The sequence below is a fragment of the Anabrus simplex genome, chromosome 4, assembly GCF_040414725.1.
Source record: "Anabrus simplex isolate iqAnaSimp1 chromosome 4, ASM4041472v1, whole genome shotgun sequence".
NCBI lineage: Eukaryota > Metazoa > Arthropoda > Insecta > Orthoptera > Tettigoniidae > Anabrus > Anabrus simplex.
The window spans coordinates 72,462,246-72,478,680 of NC_090268.1; the positions used below are offsets into that span (position 1 = coordinate 72,462,246).

The 16,435-nt window shown below is 36.3% G+C and overlaps 1 protein-coding gene across 9 annotated transcripts in view; it reads right to left on the reverse strand.

The window, feature by feature from the left end:
- Piezo (piezo type mechanosensitive ion channel component) overlaps positions 1 to 16,435 on the reverse strand; it is a 555,272-nt gene that overhangs the window by 43,941 nt on the left and 494,896 nt on the right. For all 9 annotated transcript variants that reach the window (XM_067145104.2, XM_067145105.2, XM_067145110.2 and 6 more), the window contains 4 exons: positions 14,746 to 14,893; positions 14,415 to 14,629; positions 4,983 to 5,141; positions 3,182 to 3,556 (listed from right to left, as the gene is read on the reverse strand). In XM_067145104.2, the coding sequence (XP_067001205.2) occupies positions 3,182 to 3,556; positions 4,983 to 5,141; positions 14,415 to 14,629; positions 14,746 to 14,893 (897 nt within the window). The remainder of the gene's footprint in view (positions 1 to 3,181; positions 3,557 to 4,982; positions 5,142 to 14,414; positions 14,630 to 14,745; positions 14,894 to 16,435) is intronic.

Consider the following 16,435-nt stretch of genomic DNA (forward strand, 5'->3'; position numbering starts at 1 on the left):
AATGAGTGTGTGAAAAACTATATAAGTCTATGCAAGCAGCATTTGAGATTGAAGCAACGACTTTCGAATTCACTTGTGTTTTTAGTGGGGATGATGTAGGCACACAGTGCTACTCAAGGACAGTACGTTCAAGTATTTTGGAAAAGGTGGATAAAAGTTGTGGTCCCCATTCCCCCCTGGACATATGCAGAGGATTTCATGGATACCAGGGCATAAAAGGTGAGGCACAGTTGAAGGATTTAACAAGTGTTTCATTTAAGACATTCAATTTTTTACTTTCTTTCTTTGTTTCTAAAGTGTCTATAAATATAAGTAATAACGATGTTTGTTTGCTCTTGTTAATGAAAATGAAATTGGACCTTTGCTTCCTTGGCAGTCATATTTGGTGTACATCGGGCTACTGCTGCGCGAATAACTCACTTCTAATTTTATTTTCTGGCCTAGCAAACTTTCCGTGAAAAATGCTTTGCCTCACACTTTTAAAACATATTATCCTGACGCACGAGTTATAATAGATTGCACAGAAATGAAATAAGAAACGCCAGCAAGAATAGATGAGAGATGTTACATGTATTCTTCGTACAAGTCATGTTATACATTTAAATTTTTATTAGCTGTGGCCCCTAACGGAACTATTGTTTCTGTTTCCCCTTGTTATGGTGGAAGAACTAGTGATACTTTTATTTAACAATTCAGGCTTCCTGAATCTTTTGAGTGAAGGAGACATTATATTAGCTGACAAGGAATTCCCAGGTTTTAAAACACAGTCACCTCATTCTTTACTTGTTATGCCTCTTTTTCTTCACAATGGGAGATTTACAGAAGATGAAGTGTTACAAACTCAGAGTGCAGCAAGTGTGCGAATTCATGTTGAAAGATGCATACAGAGGGTGAAAATTTTCAAAATCTTGAAAAATATTCCATACAATAGTGACATTGTTTACGTAGCTTGTGTGCTAGCAAATTTCTTGCCACCAATAATAAAGAACGTAGAACTGTAACCCCAGCACATAATCCACTCGTATAAATCTATCTTATCAGAACTTCTCTTAGCAACATGACGTGTTATCTACTTATTCCAATTGAATTCCTGTTTATTTGCTTACCGGATGCTGCCTGACAATAGCTTTTCAAAAGCACAGTCAATTTCACTGGAAATCTCACTCGCGAAATTTGAGTTTTCACAGATTCATAGATATGAGGTAGTCACAATATTGTTATTAATTTCGCCCTGTGACAACAATATCAAGTTTAAATGTATTTTTATATGTACAGCATTACAACTTCCATAGCATTACTTCATATTTATCTTGACGACAAGATGCAACGATAATTTTTTCCGAAACTATGAAGCAAGTCTTCCAGCGGAACGCACTCTCACCGTATTAATTTTCTGAACTCCGCCAGAGCGCTCTGTTACTAGTACCGTGCACGCTCCCTATTGCTTGTATTTCTGGAAACTGTATAACTAACCACACTGACAGATAATATATCACATAACACATGATGACAAAATAATATTCCAAGTACGAAACTACAGTATAGAATTGAATAAATAGGAAACACTAAAAGAAATGTGATTGTAGCAGATGATTTAAATTTACCAAAGATTAACCGGGAGAGTAATGTGAAAGGATGATCAAAAATGGTAAAGAAGTTAAACAAGTAAATCTGGGAAGGACAGGTGAATCAGAAAGTAATGGAACCAACTAGAGGGACAAATATTCTAGATGTGTTTCACATAAAACCAGATGAGGTCAATAGAGAAAGCAGAGTGATACATAGTATAAGTTATCACAAAGTTGTTTTTGTCATAATAAACAGGAAGATTGTAGAAGTAGGAATATTAGGCAGTCCCATATAGTTAAGGCAGGCACCACAAAGTTTTTAAGAAGTAACTATGGCCGGTGGAAAATGGCAAATTAAAGTCCTATGAGAGGGAGGATAACATAATGGCAAGCATTATGGCACCTAATGTGAGTTTCAGTGAAAAATGGAAGCAGACGTATACCTATATACTTCAAGGGAAAAATGGGTTCCAAGAAGGACATTCTGGGAATTATAAATAACTAAAGGGAGTGTATATGTGAGACTTTACAGAAGGCAGAAGTATTTGGTCAGCAGTATGTTAAGATAGTTGGAGACAAGGATAATGTCCAGATAGAGTAAGCAACTAATACTAGAGAAGTACTGAAATTTAACTGTGATAATAAATATATTCACAAATTTTTTTTTAAAAGATACACAAGTTGAAAGCTAAAAAAAACAGCTGAAATTTGCAAGATTTCTGGGGATATACTTAAAGCTACATTTTACAACTTAATTAATAGAGCTACCAAGCTCGATAGCTGCAGTCGCTTAAGTGCGGCCAGTATCCAGTATTCGGGAGATAGTACGTTCGAACTCCACTGTCGGCAGCCCAGAAAATGGTTTTCTGTGGTTTCCCATTTTCACACCAGGAAAATACTGGGGCTGTATCTTAATTAAGGCCACAGCTGCTTCCTTCCTACTCCTAGCCCTTTCCTGCCCCATCATTACCATAAGACCTATCTGTGTCGGTGCGACGTAAAGCAACTAGCAAAATAATAATAATAATAATAATAATAATAATAATAATAATAATAATAATAATAGAGTTATGAATACCTATGTCTAAGAAGAGTTATGACAAAGAAATAAATATAATCCACCATATTGCTTGTAACAATGGATACTCCAGAAAATTTATTACTAGAATGATAAATAAAGTGAAAAATAAACCAAAAACAACTTTAGTTCAAGACTGAAAGGAAAAAAAGAAATTTCCAGTTTTAATTTTTAGAAATAACCACTCTTATCAACTGGCTAAAATTTTCAGGAAACGGAGCATTAATATCTCATGCAAAACTAAAAAAGATCATTTTTAATTCAAGTAAAATTGAGAATGAGGATATAGTTAAAAGAATCAACTTTACAGACATTTCTAATGACATGGAATTAATACATTAGACCAAAAAGGGAAATTCATTAATGTTTTAGAAAGTTTAGAAATGTATCTTGTTCAAAAAAGAAACAGAAATATTACATCCTTTCTTAAATAATCTGATTTTCTATCTAATATTTCTTACCGCAGTGAGCTTTTATACTAAATTTAAAGTTGAAGTTTGTAATTTCAATAATGCAAAACAAAAGAGGTACATACGTAAAAATGGTAGCATTTTGAGCAGACATCGAGTACACAGGAGGATATGGTCCAATTCTTACAGACAAGGTGACATCATAAGGAATATTGCTCTCTCCAACAGTGTTTCCAAGTGCAAAAAGGACAAGGGGAAACCAAATTATGGCAATGATAGCAAACAATATTCCTCCTCCCATGAAGTACTTTACAGTCGGTGATTTTCTTTCCCCTCTTGGTTGTGGGTATTCTGTCTCCATTCGTCTTGCACATTTATGTTCAAATATATGAGCAAATATATCTTCCATTTTAAGCCAATCAAAGAGTGTCATAGAAGTGTCGGTCCATACCCAGTCCATAAGAGCACGCAGCTCAAACAAGAAAGGTATGTTCATGAATCTGTGGACAAACAATAACAAAATAATACGATTAAGTGCTAAATGGACATTAATACTTAAACCTATGAATTCATAATCATTGGCAATGTAATACAAGAAAGTAAAACCTTACACATAGTGTATTTACTTGCGTAATTTTAGAACGAAAATTTGGAAGGAAAAAAATGCGTATTTTCCCCCTTCTTTTATCTGAAGTTTCCACTAGTTGCGAACCAAGGACTTATCTCGTCTTCATGATTCATGCTAATGTATGAAAATCGGGAACTAGTTTGGAAACTCCAGTTCATGTTTCCCATGCTAGGAGAGAAGGAAGTGACTGATTACTCAACATTCCAGCGCCCAGGGCCAGAAAACACCTGTGACTGCTAGCCATAATTCACCCTTGCTATCAGTTGTGACTCGCATGCATACAGTAAATGATTTCAACAGAGCTCTTATGTGTTAATTGTTGCGCAAAGTGTTTGTTAACAGTAGTCTGTAAATTGTCTGTAATAGAATTTGAAACTGGCATTTCCAATGAACTAGATAGAACTGAAGATTACTGCATCTGGGAGATGGAAGAGAATGGGAGTGATTCATCGCAGACAACTTCGGAAGAAAGCGACGATGAATGACATAGTAAGTCTATTTCTTTGAAGCGAAATACATATTAGCATAGGCAGTTTTACAGATTTTACCCTAATACAGCATTCTAATTTATTTCAGGTATCTGGCTCCTATCTTCAGCAAATTCTCATGTGACATTAGAAGATGACTGTTTCTGTATAATTATTGCTAAGGAACATATTACTGCCTTTGATTAAAAAAAAAATTAATAGTGTTATACATATTTTTTATTATTTCATACTATTTTAGGCCTAAATAAATTTCATAACTTAAGTAAGGTAATCATGTTAGATTGTTTCATTTCTATTTTTAATTTAGATTTGCATATTTTTCCTCCCCATTTTTGAGGTTGAAAAAAAAGAAAAAAGGGGGGAGGGGAGGAGGAGGTTACGCGAGTAAATACGGTAATTTCACCAGAGTCATATTCTAGATAGAAACTAAGCAATGTTTGTATAAACAGAACTCCATCTAAGATTACATTACAAGGATTTCTCAGCATTTAAATCAGAAAAATTATTACCAACAACGATGAGAACAAAATGACCTACTACACTATTTTAAAAGTTATTGAGACAGAACCAATCTTCTTTTATATACTTTTATCGTTGTTGCTCCTAGTGTAATATTGTCAACTGAAGATGATGATGGAACAACATGTTTATCCTTTTCAAAACTACATCATTACAGGGAGACTTAGTAACTAGAATCCCACAATAAACCTCAAAGAATTGGCACAGATTTCAGACATGAAAGAACTCCAATTATCATGTCATATAAAAGTATGCATAAGTTAATTGACAAGTATATATAAGTTAACTTACCCCTTGAAGCAAATCATATTGATCATGTTGTACCTCTTGCAGAGGAAGTTGCCAAGAATACGAGTTGGATATCCACTACGTATTTGATAGGCTGATAATAGAAGATAGAAGCATTTTACCATGTACCACATCTGTGGAGGTAGAGCATCATTAAAAGGCCTGGAAAGAAAAAAAGCATTTTTCATCAGTTATTGTCACGACATATTCAGAGATTAGTCCGTATTTGTTTAGAAGATCGTGCAGTTTCCAATAATGACATTCATTTTATTTTTATTTTTTCTTTACAAGTTGCTTCACGTCGCACCGACACAGATAGGTTTTATGGCGACGATGGGACAGGAAAGGGCTAGGAGTGGGAAGGAAGTGGCCATGGCCTTAATTAAGGTATAGCCCAAGAGTTTGCCTGGTGTGAAAATGGAACACCGTCTTCAGGGCTGCTGACAGTGGAGTTCGAACCCATTATCTCTCTAATACTGGATACTGGCCACACTTAAGCAACTGCAGCTATTGAGCTCGATAAGAAAAACCCCATGGTGCTGCAGTCCTGATGGGCCTTGGCCTACCAAGCGACTGCTGCTTAGCCTGAAGGCCAGTAGATTACAAGGTGATGCATGTTCAGCGTGACAAATCCTCTTGGCTGTTATAATTAGCTCCTAAACCTGAGCTGCTATCTCAGCCGACAGTTATCAATTTGTTTTCATGTTGCCTGAGTGAACCTCGAATCGATATTTAAATTCAGGTAAAAATCCCTGATTTGGCCAGGAATTGAACCCAGGGCCTCCAGGTAAGAGGCAGGTAGGCTTACTCCCCCTAACTGCAAGGCCAGCAATTGGAACACGTATTACAATACAAACTGGAAAGCAGGTATGAGCTCAGCAGGGGGTCAGAAGAAATGGATTTACAAGACCTGGAACTGATGAGGAGATAGTCCATCTATGTGAGGTTGTCCTTGTCCTTTTATGTTTTCATGTGTATCCTTGTCCCTTCTGTCTGTCATTCTCTTGTTCCTAGCTAGGTATCTACCTTTCTATATATGAGTTGGTTCCTCACCATTTTATTCCTTTTCTTTAGTTATATTGACCCACGGGGTTCCTTTTCTCCTTCAGTGCTTATAACTTCATCCTTAAACTGCTCGTCCAAGTTTTCCTTGATATTCTAAATACTGAGCTGTTACCTTCAAGCAGCATTGAAATAGTCCATAACTTTTTCATTTTTATGTTTTTAATCCCAAAAAATATGCTGTTTGGAAATTGTATCAACATTCAGCTGGAATCAATCTTTTAAAGCCTTTATGTGTTCCTACTTACAAAAATTTTATCCTCATTCATTAGACTTCTTCTATGGTTTGGTTTCATTTTCTGAATTCACAATGATTTGACATGGCAGCGCAATTAAGTTTTCAGTGGATCTGGCTTTGTAATTAAATTCCTTAATGGATATTTCTAGTCCAGAACTGCCTCTGATGAGATGCATTTCAATGAGCTCGAGAGACAGATAGGCAATAGAAAAGCAACCTCACTCCTCACTTCCCTGGCATGCTTCTTCAACAATGCCAAGGCTATCTATAACAGCTAATGTTGAAGTTGTTGGAGATAAAACCAACCTTTGGGCTGAGGAAAAAGAAACACACACAACAAAGATTTAATAATCCCCTTTTATAACATAATTGTTCATTCAGCCTGGATCCATCTCTAACAGGATGTTGGGTCTACAATACATAGTATCTTCTAGTATGAACTTTGTTACCTTAACTGATCTGTCCATCTTAAATTTGGCTTTGAGAATAAGGAAATAACTAAAGCAAGAGACTAAGCTTATAGCATTCCTCATGCAGCCAGTCATTATGATGAATGGTTTCAAGATTTCCTTTGTAGGGTTGGTTAGAGAATGCATTTCATTGGGCTTGATAGAATGATACCTAGCCAGACCTGTGGTACAGCGGTAGCATGCATGACCTGGATTACATACCCTGTCAGTCGAGAGATTTCATTTCTGGACTGAGGGCTGGAATAAGGTTCAGTCAGCAATGTGACACCAAACAGCTCCAACTGGGTACATAAGGCAGTGGACCCGGTCACAAAAACTGAGCAATATGGCTGAGGAGGTTATCATCCTGACAACATGGCACTCCCAATATCTGCAGGTTATCCAGCTGGGTAGCACACCAATGCCCCTAAAGGGCTGTATGTATCACTCATTTCTCAGTTCTCTTACATACCACTCCAATCATGTTTAGGCTTTCTCTGACAGCTGATAGTGAAACTGAGCTGATGACCTTGATGTATGGCTCATTGTACATATGTACATACATATACATACATTACATGTGTGCATTAATCTACCGATGTCTTAAGCTTCAAAATATAAACTAGGAAAGCCTGATCCTTGAAATCAGGTTTTAGGAACTAGAAGTTCCCTGGATGTGTAGGGTTACCCAAAAGTCTTAACATTTAACGAGGCAATACTTCACGGAATATTGGAGGTAGAGAGATAATAATTGACACACATGATTGGCATGAATTGCAGGTGCATCTGACGGCCTCTCGAACGACAACTCCTTTTATACTGTACACGGATCTCATACAGCATAACTGATGTGTTGCTGTCCAGTGCCATCTGTTGGCCTGTTTGTCCACTCGTTGTTGGTGTCAATAAAATCCCATGTCATGTCAAGCATGTGTGGCCATTTGTACCTGCCGTGTTGTTGTGCAACGCCATCTGTTGGTCATTTTGTGTGCTTTATTTTGGTGTCAATAAAACCCTATGTCATGCCAATCGTGTGAGTCAATGATCACCTCTCTATCTCCAATATTCCGTGAAGTATTACCTTGTCAAATGTTAACAGACTTCTGGGTCACCCTGTATTATGTAAATAAACAAATGCTGTTTATCCCTACTACAAGAAAAATTAAAAATTAGTAATTTCTATTGTTATTAATGACTTAGATGTAACACTAAATCTATTAATGTAGATTTACGCACACACTCTCTCTCTCTCTCTCTCTCTCTCATCATATATTTCTGTATGAAAAAGGTCGGAATATCTAACATCTTCTGGTAATCCAGAGGTACACATCATGATGTCATTGTTTTAAAGAATTTGTTTTTACATTGCACCGACACAGAAAGGTCGTATGGCAACGATGAGGAAGGAAAGGGCTAGGAGTGGACAGGAAGCAGCTGTGGCCTTAATTAAGGTACAACCCCATCATTTGCCTGGTGTGAAAATGGGAAATCACAGAAAACCATCTTCAGGGCTGCCAACAGTGGGGTTAGAACTGACTATCTCCCAGATAAAAGCTCACAGCTGCGCGTCCCTAACCACATGGCCATCTCACTTGATCGTTTCATTAAAGTGAAGGTAAGGAAAAAACGAAAGGTAAATCCACCCACACAGAGGAGAAATATGAGAAAAAACAAATACCAGGATTATGGTGATGGTGAATTTGGCCACTTACCTCCGGTTATAAATAGGAAAAGGGTATTGGATTTGGAAAAGCCTCATATTAGCTGCAACAAAATAAAGATTTACTGAAAAACACAATATCTTCTTCATTTCTCAAATCAATCTCAAGAAATAACATTGTACGCTGCTACTAAATGCTAGCCATTTTTTATAATCTTAAAAATACAATTGCATACATGTAATGAAGCAACCTTTTGGTTTTTCATGACTGCTGACACTGTGGTCCTAGACATATAGACACAGGACCTGCACTTTATGTGGAAACCAAACCACAGGGACATGGTATTTCCTTTCAAAATACAAACGCAGTATGCAGGACTGTATAGCAATAATTGATTTTAGACAACAAAAATCATTCTCATTAAATTAAATTAAATTGTACCAGGTGGAGAAGAATGTACAGAAAAATCATTCAATTGGTCAGCTGCTCCATCATATGATATAAACATCATGATCCATACTAACAAACATTTACATTACTGGTAATAAAAAATTAAAATGAATGTCCACCTATTCAATACAGTTTGATATGATGTCAAATCACTTATACAATGGAACTGGTTTCAACCCTATTATGAGTCATCTTCAGTCATGGACTAAAAGTGACAATATATAGTGCAAATACAATCAAATTAACACTTTAAAAATATTATGTACTGTACATATTACAAATTATTTTGCAAAAGAGGCAAAAAAATCTCTCAGTCTAGTGAATTTAAAGTCCACTAGTCATATTTTGTCATGTGTGACATTGCCATTGGTAAAATCTAAAATTAACAGTCCTAAAAAGTAACCCCTGTGCATAAAGATAATAGGGTCAAAACCGGTCCCATTGTGTAAGTGACTTGACATCATATTAAATGGTGTTGAAAATGTGGACCTTCATTATAATTTCTTATTAACGTAAGCTGCTCCATACCACTACAATGCACTGCATTCTAAGAAGATATTTAAAGACATCGGTATGAGTACATCATCAAACTATGGCAAACTACAGACAAGGTTATTACGTTCTTAAAACTTTGCACTGAATTTCTTTCTTTCCTGCCACTTGGACACAGTATGACATTTTGCTTGAATGCTGAATAATTTGATAAATAGAAAAGGATAGTAAGAAAGGAAAAGAAAGAGAAAACAAAGGAAACTACATTAAGAAAAAGAATAAACAGGTTAAGAGTTATATAAATATTTGCAGAGGATGGCTATTTCACCTGGTGTCAATGTGAACTTCAGATAATATAGTTTTTAAAATGTATAATACTAAAAATAATTATATTCACTACAGGTTAGAAAAGAGTAGATATGGGCGCAGTACTGATAAACTCGCATTCCGTTTACCACCACCACCACTACTACTAAACCCTAACTGCATGACCAACTTGTTCGGTGAACACAGAATAAACTAAGATGGTTTGGACCTGTAAAGAGGATGGATGAGAAAGAATAGCAAAGCAGATGATGGACGCTGCTGCAGCGGGTGATCTGATCATGCCAAATGTTAACTGGGAAGGGAATGTAAAAGACAGAAAGCATGACCAACAAAATGGTGAATAAATTTTTATGGGAAGGATAGCTGAATCCGAAAATGATGGAACAAACAACAAGGAAAAATATTCTAGACACGGTACTGATAAAACCAGATGAGCTCTATTGCAAAAACTGAAGTGATAGATAGTATAAGTTATCACGAAGCTGTCTTTGTCAGAGTTAAAAATAAATGTTGAAATAAGGAACGTCGTAAAAGTAAGACTATTAGGCAATACCACATGTCTGATAAGAAGAGAATAGGGAAATTTAAAACAAGTGCTTATGATCAATGGAAAATGGTAAATCAAAGTGTAAACAGCCCATGGGATGGGTTTAAAGCAATTGTTGAGGAGTGTGAAAACAGATATGCACCTTCAAAACTGATAAGTAGAGCCCGGATTTCCATGCACTATCAAATCTCAAAATATGCATGCATTCATGCACTATCATGGCAAAACATGCACAATAAACTGGAAAATATGCACTATCAAAATTCATTTCTTTTTGAAACATGAACAAAAACTACCCTAATTTCTCCAAATTGTCTTGATTTAAGCTCATTCGTTTATCATTCAGCACATACTTAAGCACAGAAAATTATCTTTTTACGTCACGAGAAGTGTCTTCAATGAAGACATTTGGACAAAGTGAGGTCAATTTGTACGTCTTTTGCATTTTCACCACAACACGTCTTTTATAAGCTCGACGAATTCAATATCAGGATTTGAACGAATTAGTTTGTTTAACTTATCTCTATCTGCGGCAGCTGCTTCTCCATGCGATGATTGCAGACACATTTGAATGTCCTCAATAAGTGGTAACGATTGCTTGCTGCGATAACACAGACGTGTGACGATTGAGAGTTCCGGGTAGGACATTCCAGGATAACAACGGTAGAGGGTTCAATGAAAAACCAGAATTTGTAAGCTGCTATCCCAGTAACGCGGCACCACAGAAGTGCGATACAAGGTTTCTTTTGTTCGTCTAGCAGACAAAAAATGAGCCGTCAATGATTAATGCACAATTTACGGTTCAATGTATAGCAATGTACAACTGTAAAACTGGGACACGTTATTCCTAAGAATTAGATTTCGACGTGGGGCCTTCCACTTACGTCCTTGTTTACTCAAGCAACAGATAAGAAAGTGTTTGGTTAATTGCATTATACTGTAGGACCTGTACCGTATGTAGGCTACTAACTATGGTTGTCACATAGGATGCCAGGAATACATTCTCTCCGTCTCTCAGTAATAGACATACTGTAGCCTATAACGTGAAAAATTGTCCCAAATTCTGCAAACTAACATTCAGAAAATGCACTATGATGCAAGTTAACAATATATATGCATCAAAGTAAGAATAAAAGTCATATTATGCAATATTAAACGTCCAAATATGCGCTATTAAATCCAAATCTTCCAAATATGCATTATGCATGAATTTTCTCTGAAAAATGCCAAAACATGCAAACATGCACGGAAAAAGAACGGTTATTTGGAATTGTTAAGCCGTAAAACGAATATTTGCAAAGTTTGAGAAGTGTAGCTAGCTTATTTAAAAACATGCATTTGCATGGAAATCCGGGCTCTACTGATAAGGAATAGTAAGGACCCATTATAACAGGAAAGTAAAGAAATTAAGAAGGAAGTGCAGATTAGAAAAAAACAGAGGAATGGTTGCAGGAGTAAGGAGAGATTGAAGGAGCTCACTAGGAAATTGAATTCAGCTAAAAAAATCAGCTAAGGATAACATAAAGGCAAACATAATTGGCAGTCATATGAATTTTAGGAAGCACTGAAAGGATATGTATAGATACTTTAAGGCAGAAACAGGTTCCTGGAAGCACATTCCAGGGATCATTAATGAACAAGGGGAGTGTATATGCGAGGACTTCCCGAAGACAGTAGTATTCAGTCAGCAATATGTAAAGGTAGTTGGATATAAAGTTAATGTCCTGATTGAGGAGGCGACTAATACTGGCAAAATACTGAAATTTACCTATGATAATACAACATTTATAAAAAGATACAAAAACTGAAAACTAGAAAGGCAGCTGGGATTGATAAGATTTCTGGGGATATATTAAAGGCTATGGGTTGGGATACAGTGTCATATCTGAAATACTTATTTGATTACTGTTTGCATGAAGGAGCGATACCAAATGAATTGAGAGTTGCAATAGCAGTCCCAGTGTACAAGTGACAAACATAAAGCGGATAATTACAGGCCAGTCAGCTTAAAGTAGAAGTCAGAGAATTGGAGTAAGTGAAACGTTATCTGATCCCATAATGATTAAGAGGGGGGGGAGGGGAGTGCTGCAGGGCAGTGTTATTGGACTTTTATGGTTTCTTATACAGTATAAATAAATGATATGAGTAAAGATCTGGAATCACAGATATGGGTATTTGCAGATGATGTTATACTGTATAGAGTAGTAAATGAGTTGCAGGATTGTGAGCGACTGCAGGGGGACTTAAACACGGCCGTGAGATGGACAGCAGACAATGGTATGAATGTAAATGTGATGATGAGTCAAGCTGTAAGTTTCAGCAAGAGGAAAAGTCCTCTGTTTTAATTATAGTGTTGATGGGGTGATAGAACCTCATGGGGAACAATGAAAGTACCTAGATGTTAATAGAAGGGATGATCTTCATTGGGGTAATCATATTAATGAGTTTGTTAAGAAAGGTTACAGATCTCTTTACATGGTTATGATAATATTTAGGTGTTGTAGTAAGGATATAAAGGAGAGGGCATGTCTCTGGTAAGACCGCAGTTAGAGTATGGCTCCAGTGTATGGGACCCTCACCAGGACTACTTGATACGAGAACTGGAAAAAAATTCAAAGGAAAGCAGCACGGTTTGTTCCGGGTGATTTCCGACAAAGGTGTAGTGTAAAAAACAGATCAGATATCAGATGTAAGGCTTTTCCGGCGTTTGCTCTATTAACCAGCATTTCGTCTTAGGTCTGACACTAGACTCATCAGAGTTGGATGTGTCATACCCTACCCACTGACGCTGGGGTGTATGCAGGTGAACTTACCAGAAGCCCATTATAAGAGGCACAGTCTGATAACTGCATACGGCAGATAAATCTCCACAATGGAATTATTGCCCGCCTAGCAATTCCCAATGGGTCTAGTGTCAGATCTAAGACAAAACGCTGGTTAATAGAGCAAACACCGGAAAAGCCTAACATCTGATCTGTTTTTGACATGCTCTATTTGTGGAAAAATATCTAATTCCCTCCACGGGAACTTAGAATTTCCAAAAGGAGTAGTGTTACGAAAAAGTTGCAAACTTTGGGCTGGGAAGACTTAGGAGAAAGGAGAAGAGATGCTCGACTATGTGGTATGTATCAAGAATATTACAAGAATATTTAGTAATACCAATACATATGATATGTATTGAAGAGGTGGTCTTATTAAATATTCTTGTACCGGGCTCGATAGCTGCAGTCGCTTAAGTGCGGCCAGTATCCAGTAATCGGGAGATAGTGGGTTCGAGCCCCAGTGTTGGCAGCCCTGAAGATGGTTTTCTGTGGTTTCCCATTTTCACACCAGGCAAATGCCGGGGCCGTACCTTAATTAAGGCCACGGCCGCTTCCTTCCACTTCCTAGGCCTTTCCTATCCCATCGTCGCCATAAGACATATCTGTGTCGGTGCGGCGTAAAGCAAAAAATTCTTGTAATATTCTTGATATGTGGTCAACTTCAATACGGAACAAATATGAGAGTTGTAACTTGTAACTTATGTGGTATGTTTCGAGCTGTCAGCGGAGAGTTGGCTGCGCAATGACATAAGTAGACGAATAAGCTTGAGTGAAGTTTTTATAAGTAGGAAAGATCATAGTATGTAGATATAGTTGGAAATGACAAGGATAAATTGGGGAAAATATTCGTTTTTCAGGATGAGGAGTAAGGGATTGGAATAAATTATCTAGGGAAATGTTCGATAAATTTCCATGTTCTTTGAAAATGTGTAAGAAAAACTAGGTAAACAATTTATAGGGAATCTGCTTCCTGGGTGACAACACTAAATGCAGATCATCGATGATTGATTGATAATTTATGTATAAAACAAAATTACGCAGAACTGAGTGATGTATAAATTAGTCTCAACTTGTTTAAGCTCTTTGTGGTCAATAACAACATATACAGTACTTTGGGTCTATTTTTGGTTTAGGCAGCATAAGCCAAGAAAGCACACAGATGGCCTTCCTTCACTACAATCACCACTGCTCAGCTAGTTAAACCTTCTTCAATAACTGCTCTACACAACAGTGAAAACCCCATCAAAATCCATTTCATAGTTCCCATACAAGCACAGACACCTGCCAGCCACACTTCCTAACTACCCACAGCCACTGATCTGAATACTATTTCATGAAAAGAATGTAAGGGGAAAAGGTTACATTTCAGTACTGGATACACACTCACCTTTCAGTGACAGCAGGAAGAATAAAAAACATCCATATATGAACACCAATTACTAGGAAGAATTGAAATATTATCTTTCCAAGGATGAATTTACGTAAAAATAAAGCTCTGTCAATGACAATGAGTGCAAACTGTAGTATCAGCATCACCAAGAAAGGAATGGGAACTTTGTTCTCCTCCAAATATGCTGCCACACCACCATCACCTTGCTGAGTCTGGAAATACACAAATAAGCCTTTTCAAGTACACAAAATTCAATATGAAACAAAGCAATTCAAGAAAAACTGAATAACATTGTCTGAACAATAACACCACAAAAGTCATATCTTACCCCAAAAGAAGCAAATCCAAAAATCACCACCATAAAGTTGAAGAAATCACACATGAACATGTACGCATACACATCAGCAGTTACTCTAGTGGCTGATGACAACAATTCTTGAAAAAAGCCAACGACAGACTCAAAATATCTTGATGTTCTGAAAATATACAAAAATTGTAAATTTTTTTACCTAGATGTTCTAGTTCTACCATAAAGGAAATAACTTGTTTAACAATCTTAGTTTGTAACTTGATGTTTGATTCCACCTAATCAGTACATATATTTTATACGAATAGGACTAGTTTCGGCCATACGACTGTCATCTTTGCTATTCATTTAAACACGTTAAACTAAAATAAGGACACAATCGTTAAATAAAATGGGGTTTGTAAACCCTGAGCTGAAAGTATAAATACATTGTGAAACACTTTAGTCCACATTAAAATTCGTGGAATTAACTTGACACTAGTCTTCTGAAGTAGACTAAAGTGTTTTCACAATGTATTTATACTTTTAGCTCACGGTTTACAAACCCCATTTTATTTAATGATTGTGACCTCATTTTAGTTTAACTTGAGTAAATAAATAGCTGAAGATGACGAAGTCAAATGATCAAAACTAGTCCTATTCGTATAAAAATATATGTATTGATTAGGTGGAATAAAAACATCAAGTTATAAACTAAGAATGTTAAAAGTGAGTTACATCTATCAATATGGACAAAAAATTAAAATTATTGCTTACAATAGAGGTAATAATAGTGATAACATTTGTAGATTTCAAGAAAGCTTATGATTGCATCCATAGAGAATCTCTATTTACAATTTTAAGACACCTTGGACTACACCCCAAATTAATAAACATGATAAAATTGACTCTCACCAACACCAAATCAAAAGTGAAGTTTAGAGGTGAAACATCAGAGACATTCAAAATTAAAACTGGACTACGTCAGGGACATGGGCTCTCACCACTATTATTTAATTGTGCTCTAGAAATGGTAATGAGGGAATGGTTTAGGAAATGTCCCCCTAAAATAAAGATTGGCCGAAAAATCAAAACAAACTGCCTGGGTTTCGCTGATGATTTAGCATTACTAGCAGTGGACGTAAAAGAAGCAAAAACCCAGATATCAGAACTTCAAAACATTGCAAATAAAATTGGCCTCAAAATATCTTTTGAAAAAACAGAAATTATGCCCCAAAAACCAACACAACTAAAAGAAGTTACCATACATGGTAATAAAATCAAAATAGTAACTCAATTTAAATATCTTAGAGAAGTAATAACACATACCTAAATGAAAAAAATCTCAATCCAAAAAAGAAAAAATAGATTAGCTAAAGCACAAAAATTAACATGGGATATCTACAAAAAGAAATGTCTATCAATAAATACAAAAATTAAACACTACAACACAGTTATAAAACTGGAAGCTACATATGCAGCAGAAACACTTTTTTACCTGAATAAACAATCAAAGACTGACAGACTTCAGAAAATTGAAAGGAGGATTGGAAGAACCTGCATCAACAAAAAATACCAGAAAGATGGACAGTGGCGGTTAATACCTAACAAAGTCATGTACAAAGAGCTAGAGCCCATTACAGATACTATGCGTAACAGGAGACTGGGATTCTTTGGATATATCATGAGGATGCAGGATTCGAGACTTCTGAAACAACTAGTACAACACAAT